The sequence below is a fragment of the Sapajus apella genome, unplaced genomic scaffold (genome assembly GCF_009761245.1).
Source record: "Sapajus apella isolate SASKATOON/1434 unplaced genomic scaffold, GSC_monkey_1.0 scaffold20, whole genome shotgun sequence".
Taxonomy (NCBI): Eukaryota; Metazoa; Chordata; class Mammalia; order Primates; family Cebidae; genus Sapajus; species Sapajus apella.
In genome coordinates, this window is record NW_022436960.1 from 10,335,178 (window position 1) to 10,354,758 (window position 19,581).

The 19,581-nt window shown below is 52.8% G+C and overlaps 1 protein-coding gene and 1 long non-coding RNA gene across 7 annotated transcripts in view; one reads left to right on the forward strand and one right to left on the reverse strand.

Moving 5' to 3' along the window:
• Positions 1 to 19,581, forward strand: part of ITPK1 (inositol-tetrakisphosphate 1-kinase) — a 178,579-nt gene that overhangs the window by 88,211 nt on the left and 70,787 nt on the right. For 3 of the 6 annotated variants that reach the window (XM_032287582.1, XM_032287585.1, XM_032287586.1), the window contains one exon: positions 12,099 to 12,224. In XM_032287582.1, coding sequence (XP_032143473.1) covers positions 12,099 to 12,224 — 126 coding nt within the window. Of the gene's footprint in view, positions 1 to 8,167; positions 8,360 to 8,539; positions 8,641 to 12,098; positions 12,225 to 19,581 lie in introns of those variants that run through there. The other 3 variants (XM_032287581.1, XM_032287583.1, XM_032287588.1) reach the window with 2 other exon arrangements.
• Positions 15,114 to 17,937, reverse strand: LOC116557853. The gene is made up of 3 exons (XR_004271730.1): positions 17,841 to 17,937; positions 17,275 to 17,391; positions 15,114 to 15,317 (listed from the first exon to the last, which is right to left on the reverse strand). It is a non-coding gene; the product is annotated as an uncharacterized LOC116557853 (long non-coding RNA).

Below are 19,581 nucleotides of genomic sequence, written 5' to 3' on the forward strand. Positions count from 1 at the left end.
ATGTTCGAAGGAAATGGGGCATGTTGAGAAGCATGTGGCTGTGGGAGAGCGGCTTCTGGGTTTTTGCCTGGAGCCAGCAGGTGCCTGGGCCACAGCGCCAATTTCCCACTGAGATCCTCTCATTGCAGAAAGCCAAGGACCAGCCCCTTTCTTCCCCACTGCTCTCTAGGTGACTTAGAAAGTACTGAAACGTCAGGCCAGAGGTTGGAGAGAAGAGAGGCAGGATTCCTCAGGCACTGAGAGCAGGTAGGGGTTTTCAGTGAGCCCCTTGTGATCAGCCAAAGCGGCTGGGTCAGGTGGCCCTGGGTGAGACTGAGGTTGTCACGTGTGCCATTGGGTGGGAAAGGGGGCACCAGTTGGACAGCAGTGTAAATCATTTCTGTTTTCTGTTGACAATTCTCTTGCTTACCCAGTGGCTAGTGCACAGCCTCTGAGATCTGCAGAGGAGTCGTTAGGGGCACATGTACACGGATGTCCATATGCGTGCACACGTAGACGTGTCCCTGTGTTGGAGCATCTGGAGTGTGGTTCTCCAGCTCTCTGGCCCAGAGTCTGCCCCACTGGTCCCCTCCCAGCTCCTTCATCATTAGCTATGTGGATGCCTTGGTGTCCCCGTTTATACAATGGGAATAATAATCGGCTCTGCCTCACAGGATCATTGAGATGATTAAGTGAGATAATTCATGTGAAGGGCTTAGAGCTGGGCTGGGTGCACAATAGGTGCCCAATGGCTGTTAGAATCTAAGCCTATCTGACTCTCAGATCCCAAATGTGTTCTTCGTAGAGACTGCTCCATTGGTAATTTACAAACTTTCAGCAAGTAAATAAGATATTTCACTGGTTTTAAGTTTCTAGGAGCATATGATGAGAAGTTTCCCTTTCACCCTGATCCCACAAGCCCCCTGGTCCTCTCCCCCATGGTGGCTGCCACTCTGACCAGTTTCGTGTGCACATCCCAAGACACTCTGTGCATATGCAGTAAGATCTCACTTAGCCTCTTCGATAGGTTCTTGAAGACTGTGACTTAAACGAAACATATAATGAAACTAATTTTTTTCTCATTGTTGTAAAAAAGTGACGTTGAATTAATTGATGTTATTTGAGGACCTGCTGTGCAATGACTCAGTTGAAGCCACAGTTTCCAAGAACCTGTTCCCCATGTTCAGTGAAGACTTACTGTACAAGCAAAAGTTGACTTTGTGTGACTCCTTTCTCCCCTCCCTGTACATATTCTAGCGTGCTGTGCTCAGTGATCAGCACCTTCTTGGAGACTTTTCTGTGTCACTACAGAAAGCACCCACTGTTCTTTTCTGTGGCAGCATGGTCTTCCACCATATGGATCGTCATAAGTGATTCAGTCCCTTCTCGATGGACTTTTATTTAGTTATCAATATTTGGCAGTTATAAACAGTGCCGCAATGTGTGTGAGTACATATGTCGGGGAGTGCACCCTGTGGGATCAGCTCCTGGAAGTGGGACTTTTGAACGAGAAAGGTTATGCATTTAAATTGTGACGGGGATTACCAACTTGCTGCCTGTTGAGATGGTTGAATTTGTATCCCCCCCAGCCCTGGCCAACACAGGGTGCTATCTTTCTCTCTGACTTTCACCAATCTGGTACATATAAAATGGTATCTTAATATAGTTGTAATTTACATTTGTTGTATGAATGAGGTTGAGTATTTTCTAATACTTATATGTTGGGAGCCATTTGTAATGAATTTTTTGTATGTGCATTCAAACATATCTTTTGTTCATGGTTTCTATTGTGTTAGGTTGCCTTAAAAAAAAAATCAGTTTGTAGGATCTTATTATATTTGAGAGAGATTAGTCATTTGTGATATGAGCTGTAAACATAATATATGGTGCTCCTGGTTAAGGGGATTCATGATCAAACCATGGGTTTCATAAATATAACTAATTATCAGTCCATGTCCTATTTTTTGTTTATTTATTTATTTTTTTCTTCTAAGGTGTCTAAGGTAAAAATTCTGATCTTTTTTTTTAGACAGGATCTAGCTCTCTCACCCCGGCTGGAGTGTAGTGGTGCAGTCTGTGCTCAAACCACCGTCCTGCCTCAGCCTCCTGAGCAGCTGGGGCCACAGGTGTGGTGTGTACCACCAGCCTGCTCATTTTTGTATTTTTTGTAGAGATGGTATTTCACTCTGTCACCCAGGCTGGTCTCAAACTCCTGGACTCAGGTGATCCACCTGCCTCAGCCTCCCAAAGTGCTGGGATTACAGGCATGAGCCACCATACCCAGCTCTAAGTCCTGTTCTTTTAAGGGTGTGTAGGAAAAAAAAAATGAGTATAACTGTTCAGGAAAATTGTGAAAAAGGAAGGTAGGACCTAGCTCTTATCGGTATTAAGCTATATCATGAAGCTATTGTAATTAAAACCACGTGGAAAAAAGAAAACCAAACCAAATCAATGTGGTATTGGTGTAAGACAGATTAATGGAGAGTCCCCAAAATATGTGGGAATTAGGAAATACTGGTATTTGAAAACAGTGGGTAAAAGATGGGTAAGTAGTTGTTGCTGAGACAATTGAGTGCCCATCTGGAAGAAAACACACACAGATGCACACCTCAGTCTTCCACGGAAACAACTCCCGCTGGATCCAAGATTTAACGATAAAAATTGAAAATGTGAAAATACTTGAGAAAACCATGGGCTGATTTAAAAAATTCTAGGGAGCAAAGAATCAAAAGATGAAAATATTTATACATTTGAATTACAGAAAAGTCAAGATTTTCTGCCTGGCAAAACCACGACAACTAAAGTAGAAAGACAGCAACGTGGGAGGTGCTAGGCAGGCCTTACTGCTGCCTGTTGGAGGGGCCCTTGTCCCCACAGCCTCCGTGCCTGCCCTTGTTTGCCGGGTGGGGGTGCCGGTGCCAGGCCCTTCGGCTTGGAGAGCTCCGTGAAGCTGACAGTGGTGTGCTGTGTCAGTGGCCGGCAGGACGGAAAGACCCTGATTCTAGCCCTGGACAGGCTCTTGCTGCCTGACCCAGGTGGCTCTCAGGAGATGGCATTGTGGTTGAAAACTTGAGGCCCGCCAGCCAGGATATCAGAATTATCCTCTTCTCCTGGAGCTAGGGGCAAGTCTGGGTCGGCGATGCTGAGGCTGCGGGTGCTTCCCTGCCTCTGGCCCCCTCAGATTGCATCTTGGACCACAGGATAGCTGCCCACACTGCCCTCACTCCCTGTCACCCTGGGGAAGGACGGCCGTCCAGCTGTGTTGTCGGGCCACTCCCCTTCCTGATGGAGGCAGAGGGCTCAGGAGCCTGTGTCCTGGAGCCACAGAGGAGGCCTGGGGCTGTTGAGACTTGCTGGTTATACAGCCTCAGTTCAGTTATTTTGCCTCTTGACTTCCTTGCTTCATGTGTAAAATGGCGATGATGGGCTCTGCCTCCTAAGGACATGGAGATTATGTGTTTAGGAGATTAGGCCTGTCATGTGCTCAGTGCACACCTGGAATATGATAAGGGTCCCAGTGGTTGTGGCGGAGGTGATGATCAGAATCATGCCGGTGGAAAGCCAGAGAAGGCCCGAAAGGCCTATGCTGAGGCCAGAGAGCATTAGCCTCCTGTGAGGAAGAAGGTCCTATTTGCTGACACTTGTGCAGCGTTGTCAACTCCGGTCACAGCAGGAGGTAATGGACGGCTGCCCTGGCTGTGTGCTCATGGTAACTATAGGAAGGACGTTTCTTTACCCTCACTCCACAGGTGAGGAAGTGGGCTTGTGGAGGGGAGGGACGTGCCCTTCCCCAGGCTGCACAGCTGGAGGCTCAGCCCCTGCCCTCTGACCCTTGAGCATCCTTCTGCCTGTGGGGGGAGCACCTCTGTGCTTGGAGTAGCTTGGGAAGAAGAGCATTGGCCGGCCATGGAGGAGTGCTGCGGACGAGCGGACTCTGCGTGTTTCTCCCTCCAGGCCTGGCAACAGGAGGTTCATGTGTGGGACCCTCTCCACCTTTCCCACAACACACACGCAGTGCAGTCAGGGTTTGTTACGTGGCCTCTGACTCCCCACCTTGTGGGTCCAGATCTGCCAGCCCTTTGATGCCCTCCCCCGCCTTTTTTTTTGTTTTTCTGCCATCTTGTGATTCATACTTTCCCCCCAGGACAGAACTAGACTGGCACCTGGCAACAGAGGGAGGGGTTAGCTCCCATCAGCTCCGACTCTGAGCTCTCAGGTGTCACCGTGAACAGTAACACAGATAAAGCAGCCCCTTGGCCAAGACACGTGGGTTTGAGGGACTCATCTTGCAGATTGAGGGGGCTGCTAGGTGAGCTTTCCTGGGATGCTGGGGACGGCCACGTCCGTGATGTGGCTCTATCAAGGCTCCTGCCTTCTGATCCTAAGGGCTCTGACAAGTTATTATCCCCTTAAAGGATAAATCCCCATTCCTTTCTTATCCAAATACTATAATGTGGAAAAAATCACAGCTAAATTCTCTTCTCAGCCTTGCAGTTACCTGTCGGGGCCTGTTTGCCTTCATTTGCTTTTCTCCCCTTCCCTTTCCCTTCGCTTCCATCCTTCCTTTGTTTCAACAAATGAAAAAGAAAAGCTTGGGGTAGGGGGACCACCTTTTTATTAGATTGTGCTGTGTTAACCAACAGCCTCAGAATCTTAGCTGAAAAACACCCATTCCACATGTCCACAGGGCCAGCTGGGGGCTCTGTCCATCTTATTCACTCAGAGATCCAAAACTGAGCACCCCATCTGGAAGGTTGCTGGTCCTGCACCGGAGTGGAGAGAGGGCTCTAGAGACCTCACTACTGCAGTTACATGCTCTGCCCAGGAAACAGCCTGTTCTATTTTCATTCATAGCTAATTGGTCAGAATGAGACATATGATCACCCATTTACCAGGGAATCAGTAAGTACAGTCCTGTCCTGTGTCCAGAAAAGGGGCTGATAGGCGGGTGCAATGGCTCACATGTATAATCCCAGCACTTTGGAAGGCCAAGGCAGGCGGATCACATGAGGTCTGGGGTTCGAGACCAGCCTGGCCAAACATGGTGAAACCCCGTCTCTACTAAAAATAAAGACTATTCTTTTTTAAAAGAGATACAAGTAGACACAGTAGCTCACACCTGTAATCCCAGCACTTTGAGAGGCTGAAGCAGGTGAATCACTTGAGTTTAGGAGTTTAAGACCAGCCTGGCCAGCATGGTGAAACCCATCTCTACTAAAAATACAAAAATTAGCTGGTTGTGGTGGTGCACGCTTGTAATCCCAGCTACACGGGAGGCTAGGCAGGAGAATCACTTGGACCTGGGAGGTGGAGGCTACATTGAGTAGAGATCGCGCCACTGTACTCCATCCTCGGCAGTGAGACTCTGTCTCAAAAAAAAAAAAAGAAAAAAAAGATGCTGTCTTACTGTGTTGGCCAGGGTAGATTCAAACTCCTGGGCTGAAATGATCCTCCTACCTCAGCCCAATGAGTAGCTGGGATTACAGGTGTGTTCCACCATGTCCAGTCGCACCATCTCAGTGGCTCTTGACTAGCCCTTTGTGGTGGCGTGCCCCGCATTACTTAGCCAGCACCCCATTTTCACACATGCGCTCTGTGTCTTTTCTCTTGTCAACATGCTGTCAGTGACTCCCCCTAGGCCAGAAGTGGCCTTTACCTGTTGATCATTTCCTTAGGTCAGCATCCCGGGGAGGGTGTGTTTATTCTTCACCTGGTCTCGGACCTGGCCCTCCAACAACCATTGTTGAGAACTCAGGTTCAGTCCTGAGAACTCAGAACAGACATCCTGAGAATTCAGGGTCAGTCCTGTTCTTAAGGAGCTGTGCTTGTTGAATGGGTGTAACTTTTCTGACTCTAATGTCAGCTCGTAAATTCCCAGAACTTTGGAGCTACAAGGTAGCATCATCCTCAGGCCATTTAGTTGTCTTGGCCCTTTATCTTCTAGGGGGAAAAGTTACCCAGTCTTAAGCCTTCATGAGTTTGCTGCTTACTCCAGTAATTGGAAACCAGTTACTAAGAAATCAGGGAATTGGGTTAGAGGGCATTTTCAATAACCTCCCTCCTCCGCCTGGGCCAGAGGCTCCTAGGGTGACCAGCACCATCATTGTCCCAGCTTGCTGGTCTTGGTGGCAGCCCCAAATGCCCTCTAGCTCTTGACCTCTCTGGGGGATACTAGGAGCTCTTTTGAGAGTGAGAGTTGGTCTTGCCAGGGAAAAGCCTCCATTTCCTGTTCCCTAGTCTTCCTTTGGAATCAAACGCATTGAAAACACACCACTCTCATGGAGTTTTCCAAGGCCAAGCTCCTTTTCTTTTGGTAGGGGTGGGGGGGACAGGGTCTTACTCTGTCACCCAGGCTGGAGTGCAGTGGCACGAACTTGGCTCACTGCAACCTCCACCTCTGGGGTTCAAGTGATTCCCCCACCCCAGCTTCCCAAGTAGCTGGGACTACAGGTGCACACCCCCACACTTGGCTAATTTTTGTATTGTTTGGTAGAGAGTGGGTTACACCATGTTGGCCAGCTGGTCTCAAACTCTGACCTCAAATGATCCGCCCACCTGGCCTCCCAAAGTGCTGGTATTACAGGCACAAGCCACCATGCCCAGCTCCAAAGTCCCTTTTGAAGTCTGTTCGTGAGGTTCCCAGATTTGACCTTTCCTGCTGGAGAGACCTGCTTCCACTTGGCAAGGCCTTTTGAGTTTGGTGATGGCAGTTCTGCCTCAGATTCTCAAATCCATGGAGAGGCGAGAGGAATAAGTCAGACTTCAGCCCTCTCGCCCTTCATTGGGGCCATTTTTCCCAATCTTGGTTAGGACAAAACTTTTGGGAAGTTTCCACTGGTCGGTAATAGTAAGAATAGTAAGCATAAAGAAATACAATAGCTGACATTTGTTGAGTGTCACTGGCTAGGTACTGCTAAGAGTGGGTGTGAAGTTGTAAGACTGTGACATGTTATTTAACCACCCTGAGCCTCTCTTGTGGGTCCCCATCTCAGACTGTGGTGAGAATTGAGCGACTCAGTGCATGTCAAGTGCTTAGAGCAGAGCCTGGCACCGAGCAGGCATGTGAGAGCTGGGTGTTAGTGCTGGGATCGCGAGGCTTCTTGCTTTAAAGATAAGGAAGGCCAGATGTGGTGGCTCATGCCTGTAATCCAAGCACTTTGGAGGCCAAGGCAGGTGGATCACCTGAGGTCAGGAGTTCAAGATCAGCCTGACCAACATGGTGAAACCCCGTCTTTGAAAAAAATAAAAAATAAAGACAAAGAAACTGCGGTTCCGAGAGGGCAGTGGCCGCACAGCCCTCCTCATTACCTGAGTAATTGGAAACCAGTTACTGAGAAATTGAGAAATAGGGTCAGAAAGATCATATGATACCATGAAGGAAGAGCAACCCCCAGTGCAGGGGCAGGAGACAGTGGATTAAAGAATCAGCATCATGACTAGGAGTTACGGTGCAATCCTGCAGGGATGTGCAAAGGATTGAGGGGCTATGGCAGACACAAGGGAGCTACCGATTCTTCTTGTTTGGGCTGGGGTGAGTTGAGAAATATGAAAAACGATTGAACTTTTGCTCTGGGACTCATAACAATCCTGTGAGGTGCAGGGAAGGGTTAATAGCATCTTCATTTTATGGTAGGGAAACTGAGGTACTGCACAGCTCAGTGACCTGCCCTTGTTCAGAAGCAGTGGAGCAGGGATGGGTTTCCAGGCCTGTCTGCCTGGCCCACACCCTCCCTGGTTCCACATCCTGGGGGAGGCAGGGATAGTGTCAGGGCCTAGCTCAGCTTGGTTACCAGGCTGGGTACGATTGGGTTAATCATTTTGGAAGTCAAAGAGGACTCTGGGGCCACTGGGGTTTGCAGGCCTTTGTCCTGTCTCCCAGCCCTGCCCCCACCTCTTGTAAGTCTCTGCTTTCGTCCGGAGGGAAACAGTGGCCCCTTGTTTTCTCCGAGTTCAGAACTCCAAGTGCCACACAGAGCAGGATCCAGCATGGGCCCCATGAGATGGCGTGACTTGGAAACAGAGTGGCCACAGACCTCAGGCCCCGCGGGCAGCCTTTCACTGAGACACCCTTGCTCCTGCTGAGAGGGACAAGTCAGACCCCATCCTCTGAGGAGAACAAGAAGTCCCTGGGAATGTTCTCTTTTCTGGGGCAGAGTGTGGTCAGAAAAGCTGAATGACAACCTTGAAATGAGTTCCTGTGCCCATGGCTTCTGGGAGACACGCCTCTGTGGTGTCCTTTCCCCTCGGGCATCCCCCTGCGCGGTGTCCTCCCCTCCATGGCGTCCCAAGTCTCAGGAACTGGGCCCTTTCTCCTGTGGGGGCTGCACCCAAGGGCTCATCTCCTTTCCAGCCAGTGGAGGGAGACAGCGGCCTGTTTGCAGTGTGTTCAGAGTGGGGAGGGAGGCCACGACCCGTTTGCGGTGTGTTCATGGGGGGAGGCCACGACCCGTTTGCAATGTGTTCATGGGGGGAGGCCATGACCCGTTTGCGGTGTGTTCATGGGGGGAGGCCGCAGCCCGTTTGCGGTGTGTTCGTGGGGGGAGGCCATGACCCGTTTGCAGTGTGTTCAGGGGGGAGGCCGTGGCCCGTTTGTGGTGTGTTCACAGGGGAAGACTGCAGCCCATTTGCGGTGTGTTCGGGGGAGGCCATGGCCCGTTTGCGGTGTGTTCGGGGGAGGCCGTGGCCCGTTTGCGGTGTGTTCATGGGGGTAGGCCGCGGCCCGTTTGCGATGTGTTCACAGGGGACGACTGCAGCCCATTTGCAGTGTGTTCAGGGGGAGGCCGTGGCCTGTTTGCGGGGTGTTCACGGGGGAGGCCGCGGCCCGTTTGCAGTGTGTTCAGTGGCAGAGACCACGGCCCGTTTACTGTGTGTTCAGGGAGGGAGACCATGGCCGTTTGCGGTGTGTTCAGGGAGGGAGACCGCAGCCTGTTTATGATGTGTTCAGGTTGAGGAGACCCCTTCGGGGCAGTCGTGGCACATCAGGCACCTGACGAAGAGCCACTAGAGCTGCCAGCAGCCCTGCTCGTACCCAGCACAGATGCCACAGGGAGAGGCGGCCACACCCGAAAGCGGCCCAGGTCTGATGTGTATCCCAAGCGGCTGTTCTCACAAAAGGGTTTTACTGGCATGGAAATGGTTGGAAAATACACAAAGGAGGGTGGCCCGTTTCCAGAGCTCAGCTGTTGACCTTCAGCGGAGCGCTGGGGATGCGGAGAGCTTATTTTCCAAACAGCCATGGTTGTCAGGTCTACAGGCTGCAAGCTGATGCCAAGCAAGGACACCAGGGGCGTCCCCTCTGCTTACCTCCTTCCCCAGTGCCAAGGGGACCCCATGGTTTCTCTCAAGCAGGGCCGTCTGGAGATGTGGGTGCTGGTGGGCATGGGGGTTCTGCAGTCCGTGTGCATCTCTCCTGTGGCCTGACTTCCCCCGTGCGTGTAGCTCTCTTGGTCTGAAGCAGCTGGCCTCTCGTTTGGGTGCCTGTCCCCCGCTGGAGCCATGGGCTGTAGTAGAAACAGGTTGGTTTTTGGCTCTGTTTGAGAACCTAGTGTTCTCTGCCCGTGGCCTCTCTACCTTCTTTCAAATTCTGCTTTTTCTAGGAAGAGGTATTGGGTGGAGTGAAATTTGGAATCTGTGGTGAGAGCCAGCAAAGCTCTTGCAGTTTCTTCTTTCTGTCATAGGGGAAACTGAGATCCAGGGGATGGTGAGCCAGGTTAGCAGGCTGCTTGTGGAGGCTGACATGTGGGCATTGGTGCACAGCCTCCGTCCTGGCTGCTTCACCTGCATGGTCTTGCTCGGTTATTTTCCTTCTTGGGCCATTAGTGTCCTGTCCTGGTCTGTGCAGCAGGGAGAGTCTTCCCTGGCCCCTGGGCTTGCCATGAATATGAGCCAGCACCCAGTCTCAGGAGATACTTCGAAATGTCTTTTCCTTCCCCTTCTTCATCCAAAAGCCCCAGAGATGAGCAGCTTCTCAGCTGGCCTGGTTTTGGCTTTATTTTGTTTTGTTTTGTACACAGGTCGGTCACCATGGGGAGGGAACAGCATTTCTTAGTATTATTGTGAGGTCTAAAGGACTTTTTAAAATATATATAGAGAGGAAATCCCTTAACATCTTTCCTGGCAAACAGTAAGAAAGAGGAGTTAAAGACACAGCAGGTGAAAGCTGGCATGTTCCGGGGCGCCAACGGGGAAGAGTTTAGTAAGGGACCATGACAGGGTGTGACCGGGCCTGGGAGCCAGCAAGGGACAGAGTTCCCCAGTGCTAACAAGCCCTGAGAGCTGTCACCACCCCTAGGCCTGGGGGGACAAGGGCCGGAAAATGTACCTGGAACCATAGGGAAGGCTATTTAGTGAGGCGCTGCCCTGCTCTGAGGGGGTGTGACTGTGCCAGAAATATGGCAGGCGGTGGGAGTGTGAGGATGCTGCAAATACATCCCCTCCTTCTCTCCTTCTTGCCCATCTGCTGTGTCTCCAGTTGGCCCGACTTGGCCAGAGGTCAAGGCAGCCAGGTGGTTGTGGCCTTAGAGGACAGCTGTCCAGGGCACTGAGCAGGCATAGGGAGTGAGGTTGAGGGGACAGGCAGAGGGAACAGAGTGAGAAGCACAGCCTCAGATCTGACTTTGCATCCCCGCTTCACTGCCTTCCTGCTGTGAGACCCTAGACAGGTTTTAAAAGTCTCCCTTCTATGGCAGGGTGTGGTGGCTCACACCTGTAATCCCAGCACTTTGGGAGGCTGAGGCGGGTGGATCATGAAGTCAGGAGATCAAGACCATCCCGGCTAATATGGTGAAACCCTGTCTCTACTAAAAATACAAAAAATAGCTGGCATGGTGGCACCCCTCTGTAGTCCCAGCTACTCGAGAGGCTGAGGCATCGAGAATCGATTGAACCCTGGAGATGGTGGTTGCAGTGAGCCAAGATTGCGCCACTGCACTCCAGCCTGGGCGACAGGGCAAGACTCTATCTCAAAAAAAAAAAAAAAAAAAAAATCTCTGTCCTCCACTTTCCTCATTTGTAAAATAACTTTTCATAGTGGCTGTTAAATAAAATGAAAGAAATGCATGCAAGCTTTGAGCATGATGCCAACTGCCAGTGACCATTTGTAGTTGTCACTTACGGTGTCTTTAGTAACAACTTTAAAACAGTCAGCCTGGAATCCTGGAGGGAACCCCACTTGGGGGTGGGGATGAGAGCAGGGGTGGGGCTCGTGGCCTCTGGCCTCTGCTGAGGCCAAATTAGGGGTCAGCCAGGTGCCGGGCTGGCGCCGCAGCCTCTGAGGCACTGGCCTTGCAGGTGGTGGTGGCCGCGTGCCGGGAGGGAGACATCTGGCAGGTCAGGAAGCCGGTGTCAGGCTGCCCTGGCTTTTGGCAGGTGCTCCTGTCTTGGGGTCAGGTGACGCTGACTGTCGGCCAGAGGCTCTGGCTCCCTTGGGGCCTGATCTTCCCAACCTCATGCACTTGAAAAAATAAACACGTTCCCCAGCAGAGCAGGGGAGCAGTATGGAACAGATTGCAGGCAGCCTCGTGCGCCTTCGCTTTTCCTGATGAGCCCAGATTTTGGTGTGAAGTGCAAGCGTCTGGTCGCTTAAAGCAGTAGCTTCTAGATTCCTAAGGACCACAGCTTTGCTAAGACTTTTTATAAGTTAGCAGAAGCAGCATCCACTTTGATCTAAGCTCTGATCCGGCTGTGTGATGTTAGTCACTTAACCCCTTAGAGCCCTAGTTTCCCCAGATGGTTGGGCAGACGGGACATATTCAGAAAAGCTTTTCTCTATAAAGCCATTTCTCAGCATCACTTGCCTGGCCTATTGACACTGTTGCCTTGATTCCTCTTATGTGTCTTCTGCGTCCTGGGTCACATGGGGCGTGGGGAACAGAAGTACAAATGTGGGCCCTGCCCTTGAGGAGCTAGCAGGAGAGACGAGTCGTAGGGTCTTGGAGGGTTTGTCCTGCTTGTCCTGTTGGTATTTCCTATGAGTGTCAGCCCTCCTCCTGCCCCATCTCTAGAGTGCGATAGGGAGGCTCGAGTTTCCTCTGGTGATATGCCCTGGGGTGGACAAGAGAATGGGGCAGTGGACTCAGGTGCTGAAGTTGTTACTTTTGTCTGTGTTCCCTGCCTCGCAGCTGAACCTTAACCGGCCGATTGAGGAGCAGGGCCCCCTGGATGTCATCATCCACAAGCTGACCGACGTCATCCTTGAAGCAGACCAGAATGATAGCCAGTCCCTGGAGCTGGTGCACAGGTTCCAGGTGAGTGAAGACTGTGCAGCCTTTGGCTGTGGCATTTTCAGGAGGAGGAGGGGAGGCCCTGGAATGGCTGTGTGTGTGTTTAGGGCGGTAGCAGCTCTCTAGAGGTATAGGCTGGAGAAATGGCTTTGCCACTGGCAAGACGTGGGCTCCTGGGCAGGTACTTGTCTGTGGCCTCAGTATCCTTGGGTGTAGCATGGGGACCATACCAGGGCACAGTTAGCCCGTCTCTACCCCTGGCTGTGTAGATGTGGTTTTCCGATGAGGCACCGCTGAGTTCCATTGTGGCCTCCACGTCCTCAGTACAGGCATGCACAGCCCTTACCCATGGCTTGGGTTGGCACAGGGATGGAACCCTTTTGCTGCACTTGGTAAAGAGAACTCCCGAGGGCCTTTGAACTGAGTCCTGCCTTGGTGGAGAGCCCTGCCTCCGCCCATGACTTTGACCTGGGTACTCACCTTTGGGCATGGCCTGTGGTGTCTTACTGAGTCCCTTGGCTGCTTCTCCATCCACACCCGACTTCCTCAGCAGCCTCCCAGGTCCTGACCCCACAGTGACCTGCGTGTCACCTTGGGATTCTCGTGCTGGCTACTGACTTGCCCTGTGTTCGTTCTGTTGTGGACAAGAATGTGATTCTGTCCTCTGGAAAGCAGCTCAGAGGTCATGAAAAACAAATTGTATTGTCAGTGAAAATGCAGGCAAGATCGTGACTGTTTTTGGGCCTGCCTGGTGGGCTGGCGATGCCTGAGCTGGGGTTTCCAGTCTGTGACAGACACAGATTTGCTGTCCTGCTTTTCTTCATCAGGACAAAGGGAATCTTGCCCTCCTCCTGGTCACACAGAGCCGCTGTCCTGCCAACACCATTCTCTCTCCCCACATGTTTGGGGTTGGCCGCCTTGGCCCCTCTCGCTTCCCTGGGGCTCTCACCCTGTTCCTTGGCCAACTCCCTGCTGCACACTCCTGCTTCCCACCAGGAAGTGGCTCCAGATGCAGGTGCAGCCTGCTCCTGGCCTCCCCTGCTCGGGGTGGGGCATGTCCCACCTTGTGCCCTCCAGGCCTCTGCCCCGCCAGTGGCCCCAAGTCCATTCTACTTGCTGGACATTGTCTTCTTCATAGAGCTGGAGACTGTGGGAGAAACATGGGCTCCTCTGTGACCTCGTGGAGACTCAGTTTTCTTATTTGTAAAATGGTTGCTGGTAAAAAGAAAAACTCAGACCATGTTGGGAGGAGTATGCTGGGATTAGAGGGGAATAAGACAGAGGAAATGTGTGCCCTGGTAATGCGCTGCTTCCTGAGCCCCTGCCCCATGCCAGGGCTGGGCTGATAAGCGCTCACCCATGTGCTGCATGTGATTCCCACATCCCCCAGAGCAGACTCACCAGCCTTGTTGATAACCAGGAAGTGGGGGCGTGGAAGCCTGTGCAGCTTGTCCACCGGGACCCGGCAGAGCCGGGGTCAGTCTTGACTTTCTCAGGTGAACCACTGCTCGTCCTGAGGGGCTTGCTCTTCTGTTCCTCTTCAGCTTCAGCTACACAAGTGTCCTGGGTGTGGCCCCAGCTGATCCCAAGTCATGCAGTGACCTTCCTATTCCCTGAGCCATTTGCTCTTGCCTCACTCCCCGTCTCCTTCGAAGGCCTCTGAGTGCCCAGTTCGTGTACCTGTGGTGCCTTGGGGGATATTCTCTGGAGGAACATAGCTATGCCTGGGCTGCCACACAGACCTTTGGGGCAGGGATGTCATATCTCTTGATGAGTCCAACTAGGGGACGGTGGCCTTCCAGACACCCTTTGGGAAGGCAGGGTAATGTGTGATGACAGCAGTCACGATTACCATTACCACAGAAAGCACTGTAGAGCAGTTCCCACGTGCCAGGCCCTCCTGGAAAACGCTTCATGGCGGTTGACCCACTTGCTCCCGTGAGCTGTAAGGTTCGATGATTCCCGTCCTATGGATGAGGAAGCAGACGCAGGACAGCTAGAAAGTGGTCCAGGTGTGATTTGAGCCTGTGCTAGCTTGCTCTCCCCACCCGCCGTGTGGCCGCTCCAGAGATGGATGAGATAGAGGACTTGGGAGTTAAACTGTCTTCAGGGCAGATCCTTGCTCCAAAACTGAGGGGCTGCACGCCTGCCCTCAACCTCAGTTCCTTCCTCCTTGGGTGGGCAGGTAGCTGGGGGAGTAAATGCCTGTGGGTGTCAAGCACCTGTTGTAGCTGAGTGCCGCTTCATCACATCCACACGGTTGCTCTTCTAGAGAGAGGGCCACAGCATTGGCTAGCCTGATCCGGAGTTCCGGAACATCTGCTCCCAAGCCCTTATCCCTCCTGCCTATGCCCCAGACACACACAGAGCCCACAGCCCAGGCAGGTGATGTCCAAACAGTGAATGAGAGTGCCCGCTGTGTTCCTTTTCTGGGCAGAAAAGAATATTAACAGGGAGAATGTGTGGAGGGCAGCATGGGGACTTGTGGCTTAAGGCTGCCAGGCAGCCACAGGTGCGTTTCCCAGGCAGGGTCTTGGCTGGGTCTTGGTGGATGGTTGCCGTGACCTCACTGTAACTTCCCAGCACTGGTATTTCTGGGATAAATTTTCACTGCCGTCTGTGCTTCAGTAAGAAGCCGGATATCTGATAAGGTAGGAAGTTTCCTCCTTTGTGAAAAGAACAATCCTTTGGGGGAAAGGGTGCGGGGCTGCACTTTCCAGAGGTGGGGCTGGCAGAGAAGGACTGAGAGGCACTGGGATAGGGCTGGGGTCTCCTTCCATCAGGCACTGGGCTGTCGGCGTCGACTGTCCCCCTCCATCTGCCGTAAGGTGCAAATTCAGAGCCAGACCACGTAGACCAGGGAGGCGGACACTTACCCTCAACTGCACCCTTTGTTTTCAAATTTTTGTTTTAATTTTTATTCTCCAGACATTAACAAGGAGGCATGAGTGTAGTCTGGGGAGTGAGAGGGACAGGGATGCTACAGTCAGAGGCAGGGAAGCAGCTCCCAAGGCTGGGGTCCTCCCATTTCCTTGTGAGCAGGGAAACTGAGGCAAGATGCTTTGTCCCAGCAGGGGCTCAGCTTGAAGGGCCTTCTCCACAGACCATATTCAGGTCCTAGGAGGAAGGAGGAAGTGGTTTGGGGCTATGTGGGTGGAGGAAAATGAATTTCTGAGATGTTCCTCAGGGCCCCAGAGCACTGCACCGCACTGCCTTTGTGAAAGCTCTGGTCTCCAGGGAGGGAAGAAAGTCCCAGAGCCAGGAGGCTGTGCATGCTTCTGGCTGCCTTGGTGGGCGGGTGGCGGGTGTGGGCCAGAGGCTTACTGCAGAACATTAAAGCTGCTTGTCACAGAACCTTCACCACTGCCCCAGGGTTTTGGATTTGTTTGTTTGTTGTGTTTTTGATTGGCTTCTGATTGGCTTGGAGACTCAGTTGGGATGATTCAGTTGTTTTTCTGCTCCAAGATTCATGTGGAGCCAGCAGCCTGGTGCCGCGGAAGCTCTGCTTCAGGTTTGGTTCTCAGTGTGCAGACCCAGGCAGGGGCCCACAGGGCAAGCCCACGTGGGCACATGGAGCTGACATGCTGGGAGGGTCCCTGTCATGGGTTCAGGGACACTAGGGGTCTCCTGGCCTGGTGAGTGGCTTCTCCAGGGGAGCAACATGAGCCTTTTCCTCACTGTGGCACCTGGAGCCACCTGCCAGGTGTGGGCACTGGGTAGGAGGGGAGGGGTCCACCCTCCTCTTCTGCTGCCCCTTCTAGCCCCAGAATTCCCCCTGAAGGGGTGCAGTGATTGTGATCCATGGGTCATGTGAGGCTGCCTCAGGGGACCTTCCTGGGGTTCTCCCTGAACAAGCTTAGAACTAAGCAGGAGGTTTCAGTCTAAACTGCTGCCTCTTCCTTGTCTTTATCAGCTGGAAGGACGGCAATTGTCCCCCAGATGTACTCTGAACTCCCAGTCTGCACACAGACTGCAAGGAGAGCGTCCCCTACAGCAGTGCTGCTGAGCGCCCTGCCCTCAAGCTCCTGGCCTGGAGGGGAGGCCGGTGGGCAGACCCAGAACTGACCCCATAGCCCCTAGAGTGATGAGTTAGGAAAAACACAGGTCTGATCACAACATGGCTTGGCTTAAAACTGTCCATGCTTTATTATTGCTGTGACACAGAAGGCCGTGATTGCCAGCATGACCCATGGGGCCTCGCTGATATGCCCCGCCCGCTCCTTCCCTGGCCCCCACAGCAGCTGCTCAGGCTCTGACCTGTGTCCACCTCAGCGCCTTTGCACAAGCTCTTCCATCAGCTCAGTGCCCCTTCCCGAGAAACGTCCTCCCTCATGAGCTGACTAATGATACATCTCTCGTCCCAGGCCCTGCCAACTTTGCACTTTTCCTTCATGCCCTTCGGAAGTTCGTAATTTTTTATCAATAACTATTGCCTGTCCCTTCATGGGGGCAGGGATTGCGTCTGCTCCCAGCAGCTGGCGTTCCCATTGCCGCCTGCAGTGCCTAAGTGTCTGGGTGGAGGTGCATGCCAGTGCTGGTCATGTGCTGGGGCAGCCTTTCATGGGTGCCCTGATGGGCCTGCGGAGGGAGGACATGGCTCTGCTGGGCTGCTGGGAGCAGGGAGGGAGGAGACCAAGAGGGTTCATGAGGCAGATGGTGCTGCCTGACGGGCATGTGTGGCGATGTCTCTAGGTGTCAGTGAGGTTGGAGAGGGAGCTCCAGGGCTTTCTCATGCCAGGCTGTGCAGCTTGCACTCAATCCTGCAGGGAGGGTGGGGTGGGGATGGCTGTGATACGATCAGATATAATTGGCAAGAGAGAGGCCCTGCTTTGAAGGGGAGATTGTCAGTGCAAGATGAACTCTGGGCAGGTGAGGACACTGTTTACTCCTTGGAACCCGGGTGCTTCCGAGATAAAGAAGGAGCTCATGGCTGCAGACTCAGTGTTGTGTCCATCCTCAGCCCCAGGTGCCCCTGCATGTGGTCCTAAGTGTCCCCTCCCTCTGCTGCTGTGACAGGCTAGCCTCTGAGCAGCTTGAGCCTTGTCCAGCCTACGCAGGATAAAGTCGCACTCACCTCCTGGCTCCTCTCGGTGTGTAACGATCTAAAGTGGTTCTGGGAAGGGAGCTCCTGCCCTGAAGGATGCAGGACGAGAATGCACACTTGGCCACGCTGCTTCTTCCTGTGCTTTCCCTGGAAGGAAACCGCGTTTAGCCTTCAGTAGTGCCTCCCCGACCCCACCACCCTCCTGACGGGACAGGAAGCGAGTGGGGCTGGGAGCAGGTGGGAAGGGGTGGCGTTTGGGGCCCTCCCTGCTAGTCTACCAAGTGAGGCCGGGCTTCTCTGCAGTGATAGTCAGCTCCTCTCACCCACAACAGGCTTAGCTTGGCTTGCGCCACGAGTCCACGGAGGGTTAGCCACAGCTTTGCAGCCTGAAATGACAGCTGTCACGGCAGAGGGATGAGAAGGCAGTGAGGCTTCTGCTGGCTCTGTGTCTGCCCCATGGTGACATGAACTCATACATCTCACTGGACCCCCCTACAGGCAAGGGAACCCAATACTGCATAGTTCCCTTTTCTTCTTAAAAAAAAAAAAAATGGAAATACCTTGTAGGGTTATTGTTAGCATTAAAGGATTAATACCTGTGATGCCCGTAGTGACTGGCGTGGTGTGAGTGCTGCATGTGTGTGTAAGGGTTGGCCATGTTGACTGTGTCTGCGGTGTGATGACATGTGCAAGCCACTCAGTACAGGCCTGGCACTTAGTGAACAGTCAGTCACCATGGCTTATGTCAATATTGTTATTACAGTGATAGTAGAACTTCTCTGTCAGCCTTACCTGTGGCCCCAGCTGACTTGAGAGCTCTCAGTCCTAATTGGAGTCAATGAGGCAGTGATTATGAAAGTGTCCCCAAGCGGGAGATGCATTCTGTGCTAGGGCGGCGGAAATGCTGAAAAGGCAGGGCCAGGTGGGGTCAGAGTGACTCGAGTGCTGTTCCTGGCTCCACCCTTCACCTGCCAGCCCACGTGGGCCTTAGTCTCCTTGCCTACCGCATAGGGAAGGTGCAGGATGGCACAGAAGACCTTGAGAGCCGTTGGGTCCGCCTCCAAGGGACTGCCCAAGGCCGTGGCTCACGGTTACCCAAAACGTGATTTCACAGCTGCATTGAATCAAACCTGTGGGCCCCTGTTGTTTATTGAGCAGTCTCCAGCACAGGGATGGAGAGGAAGTAGAGGAAACAAAGGTGTTTGTTATTCTAGGTCTTCCAATCCGACTTGGAAGATAACATCTAAGTCTATCAGAGGTTAAATGGCACCCTAGAATCTAAGTGGGTTTGTCATCTTTGCCTTTGTGCCTTCTGACCAGTGGGGTCAGAGTAAGAACCGTGGGTCCCAGTGAGGGGTTTGTGTTGTCACCAGGGAGCCATGGGAGGCCCCCCATTTGCCAAGCATGTAGCACGTGGCCCACTCTGCTGTGGGCCGTTCTCGTCTCTTACCTCTTTGGTCCTCATCTCAGTCCCTGAGATAATGGAATTATTTCCCCATTTTTACAGGGGAGACAACTGCGCCCCAGGGAAGTTAAGTCACTTGTCCAGGGTCAGGTAGAAAGTGGCAAGGCCAGGATCATAGCTTGGAGGGGCTTTGGTGACAGCTGATGGCTCCGTGGGTGGCATGAGGGTTGGTGATTCAGGGCCACCTTGGCAGGAGGTCGTCGTCTGGGATAGCCTCTGACACAGCTGGTGCCACGTGATGATGAGACCGCCGGCCAACAGATACCAGGGAGGCTGAGTTGAACGCATCTGGTGGCTCTGGTCCCAGAGAAACAGATCATGTCCTGTTCTGGGGTGGCTGTGAGGTCAGCCTCTCGATGGCTGCTGCCCTGGGTCATAGGCGACTCCTCCTGTGGTGGAGACAGCCACACAATCTGCCCATTGTGCACCAAGGCCAGGCCTGGAATCGCCCTTTCTGCTTTGGGGAGGGTGGGACCATTCTGTGCCGTTAATTGGTTACAGTTACTTTCCCCTGTGGAAAGCAAGCCTGGTACCGAAAGACACGCGGCCCTCTTACCAACCAGGAGCAGAGCTGGACTTTGTACAGCCTAGTTGGGACAGGGGCAGGAGAGAGTACCCCGGAGCCTGAGCTCTGAGCCGGCACATGGGCTGCAGCCCCTCTGCTCGTGTGTGGACAGTCAGGGTTTTTCAGCTCAGGGTCTGGGGACATGTTGAGTTTTAGAAATGTTACTGTTTATTAATAATACATTTCCCCCAACATTTTAGAAGGAACTTTTATGCACACTATTTCCAGGTTTCTCAACCTCAACATGATTGACATCTTGGGCTGGATAATTCTGCGCTGCTAAGGGCTATGCCGGACAATACAGAGT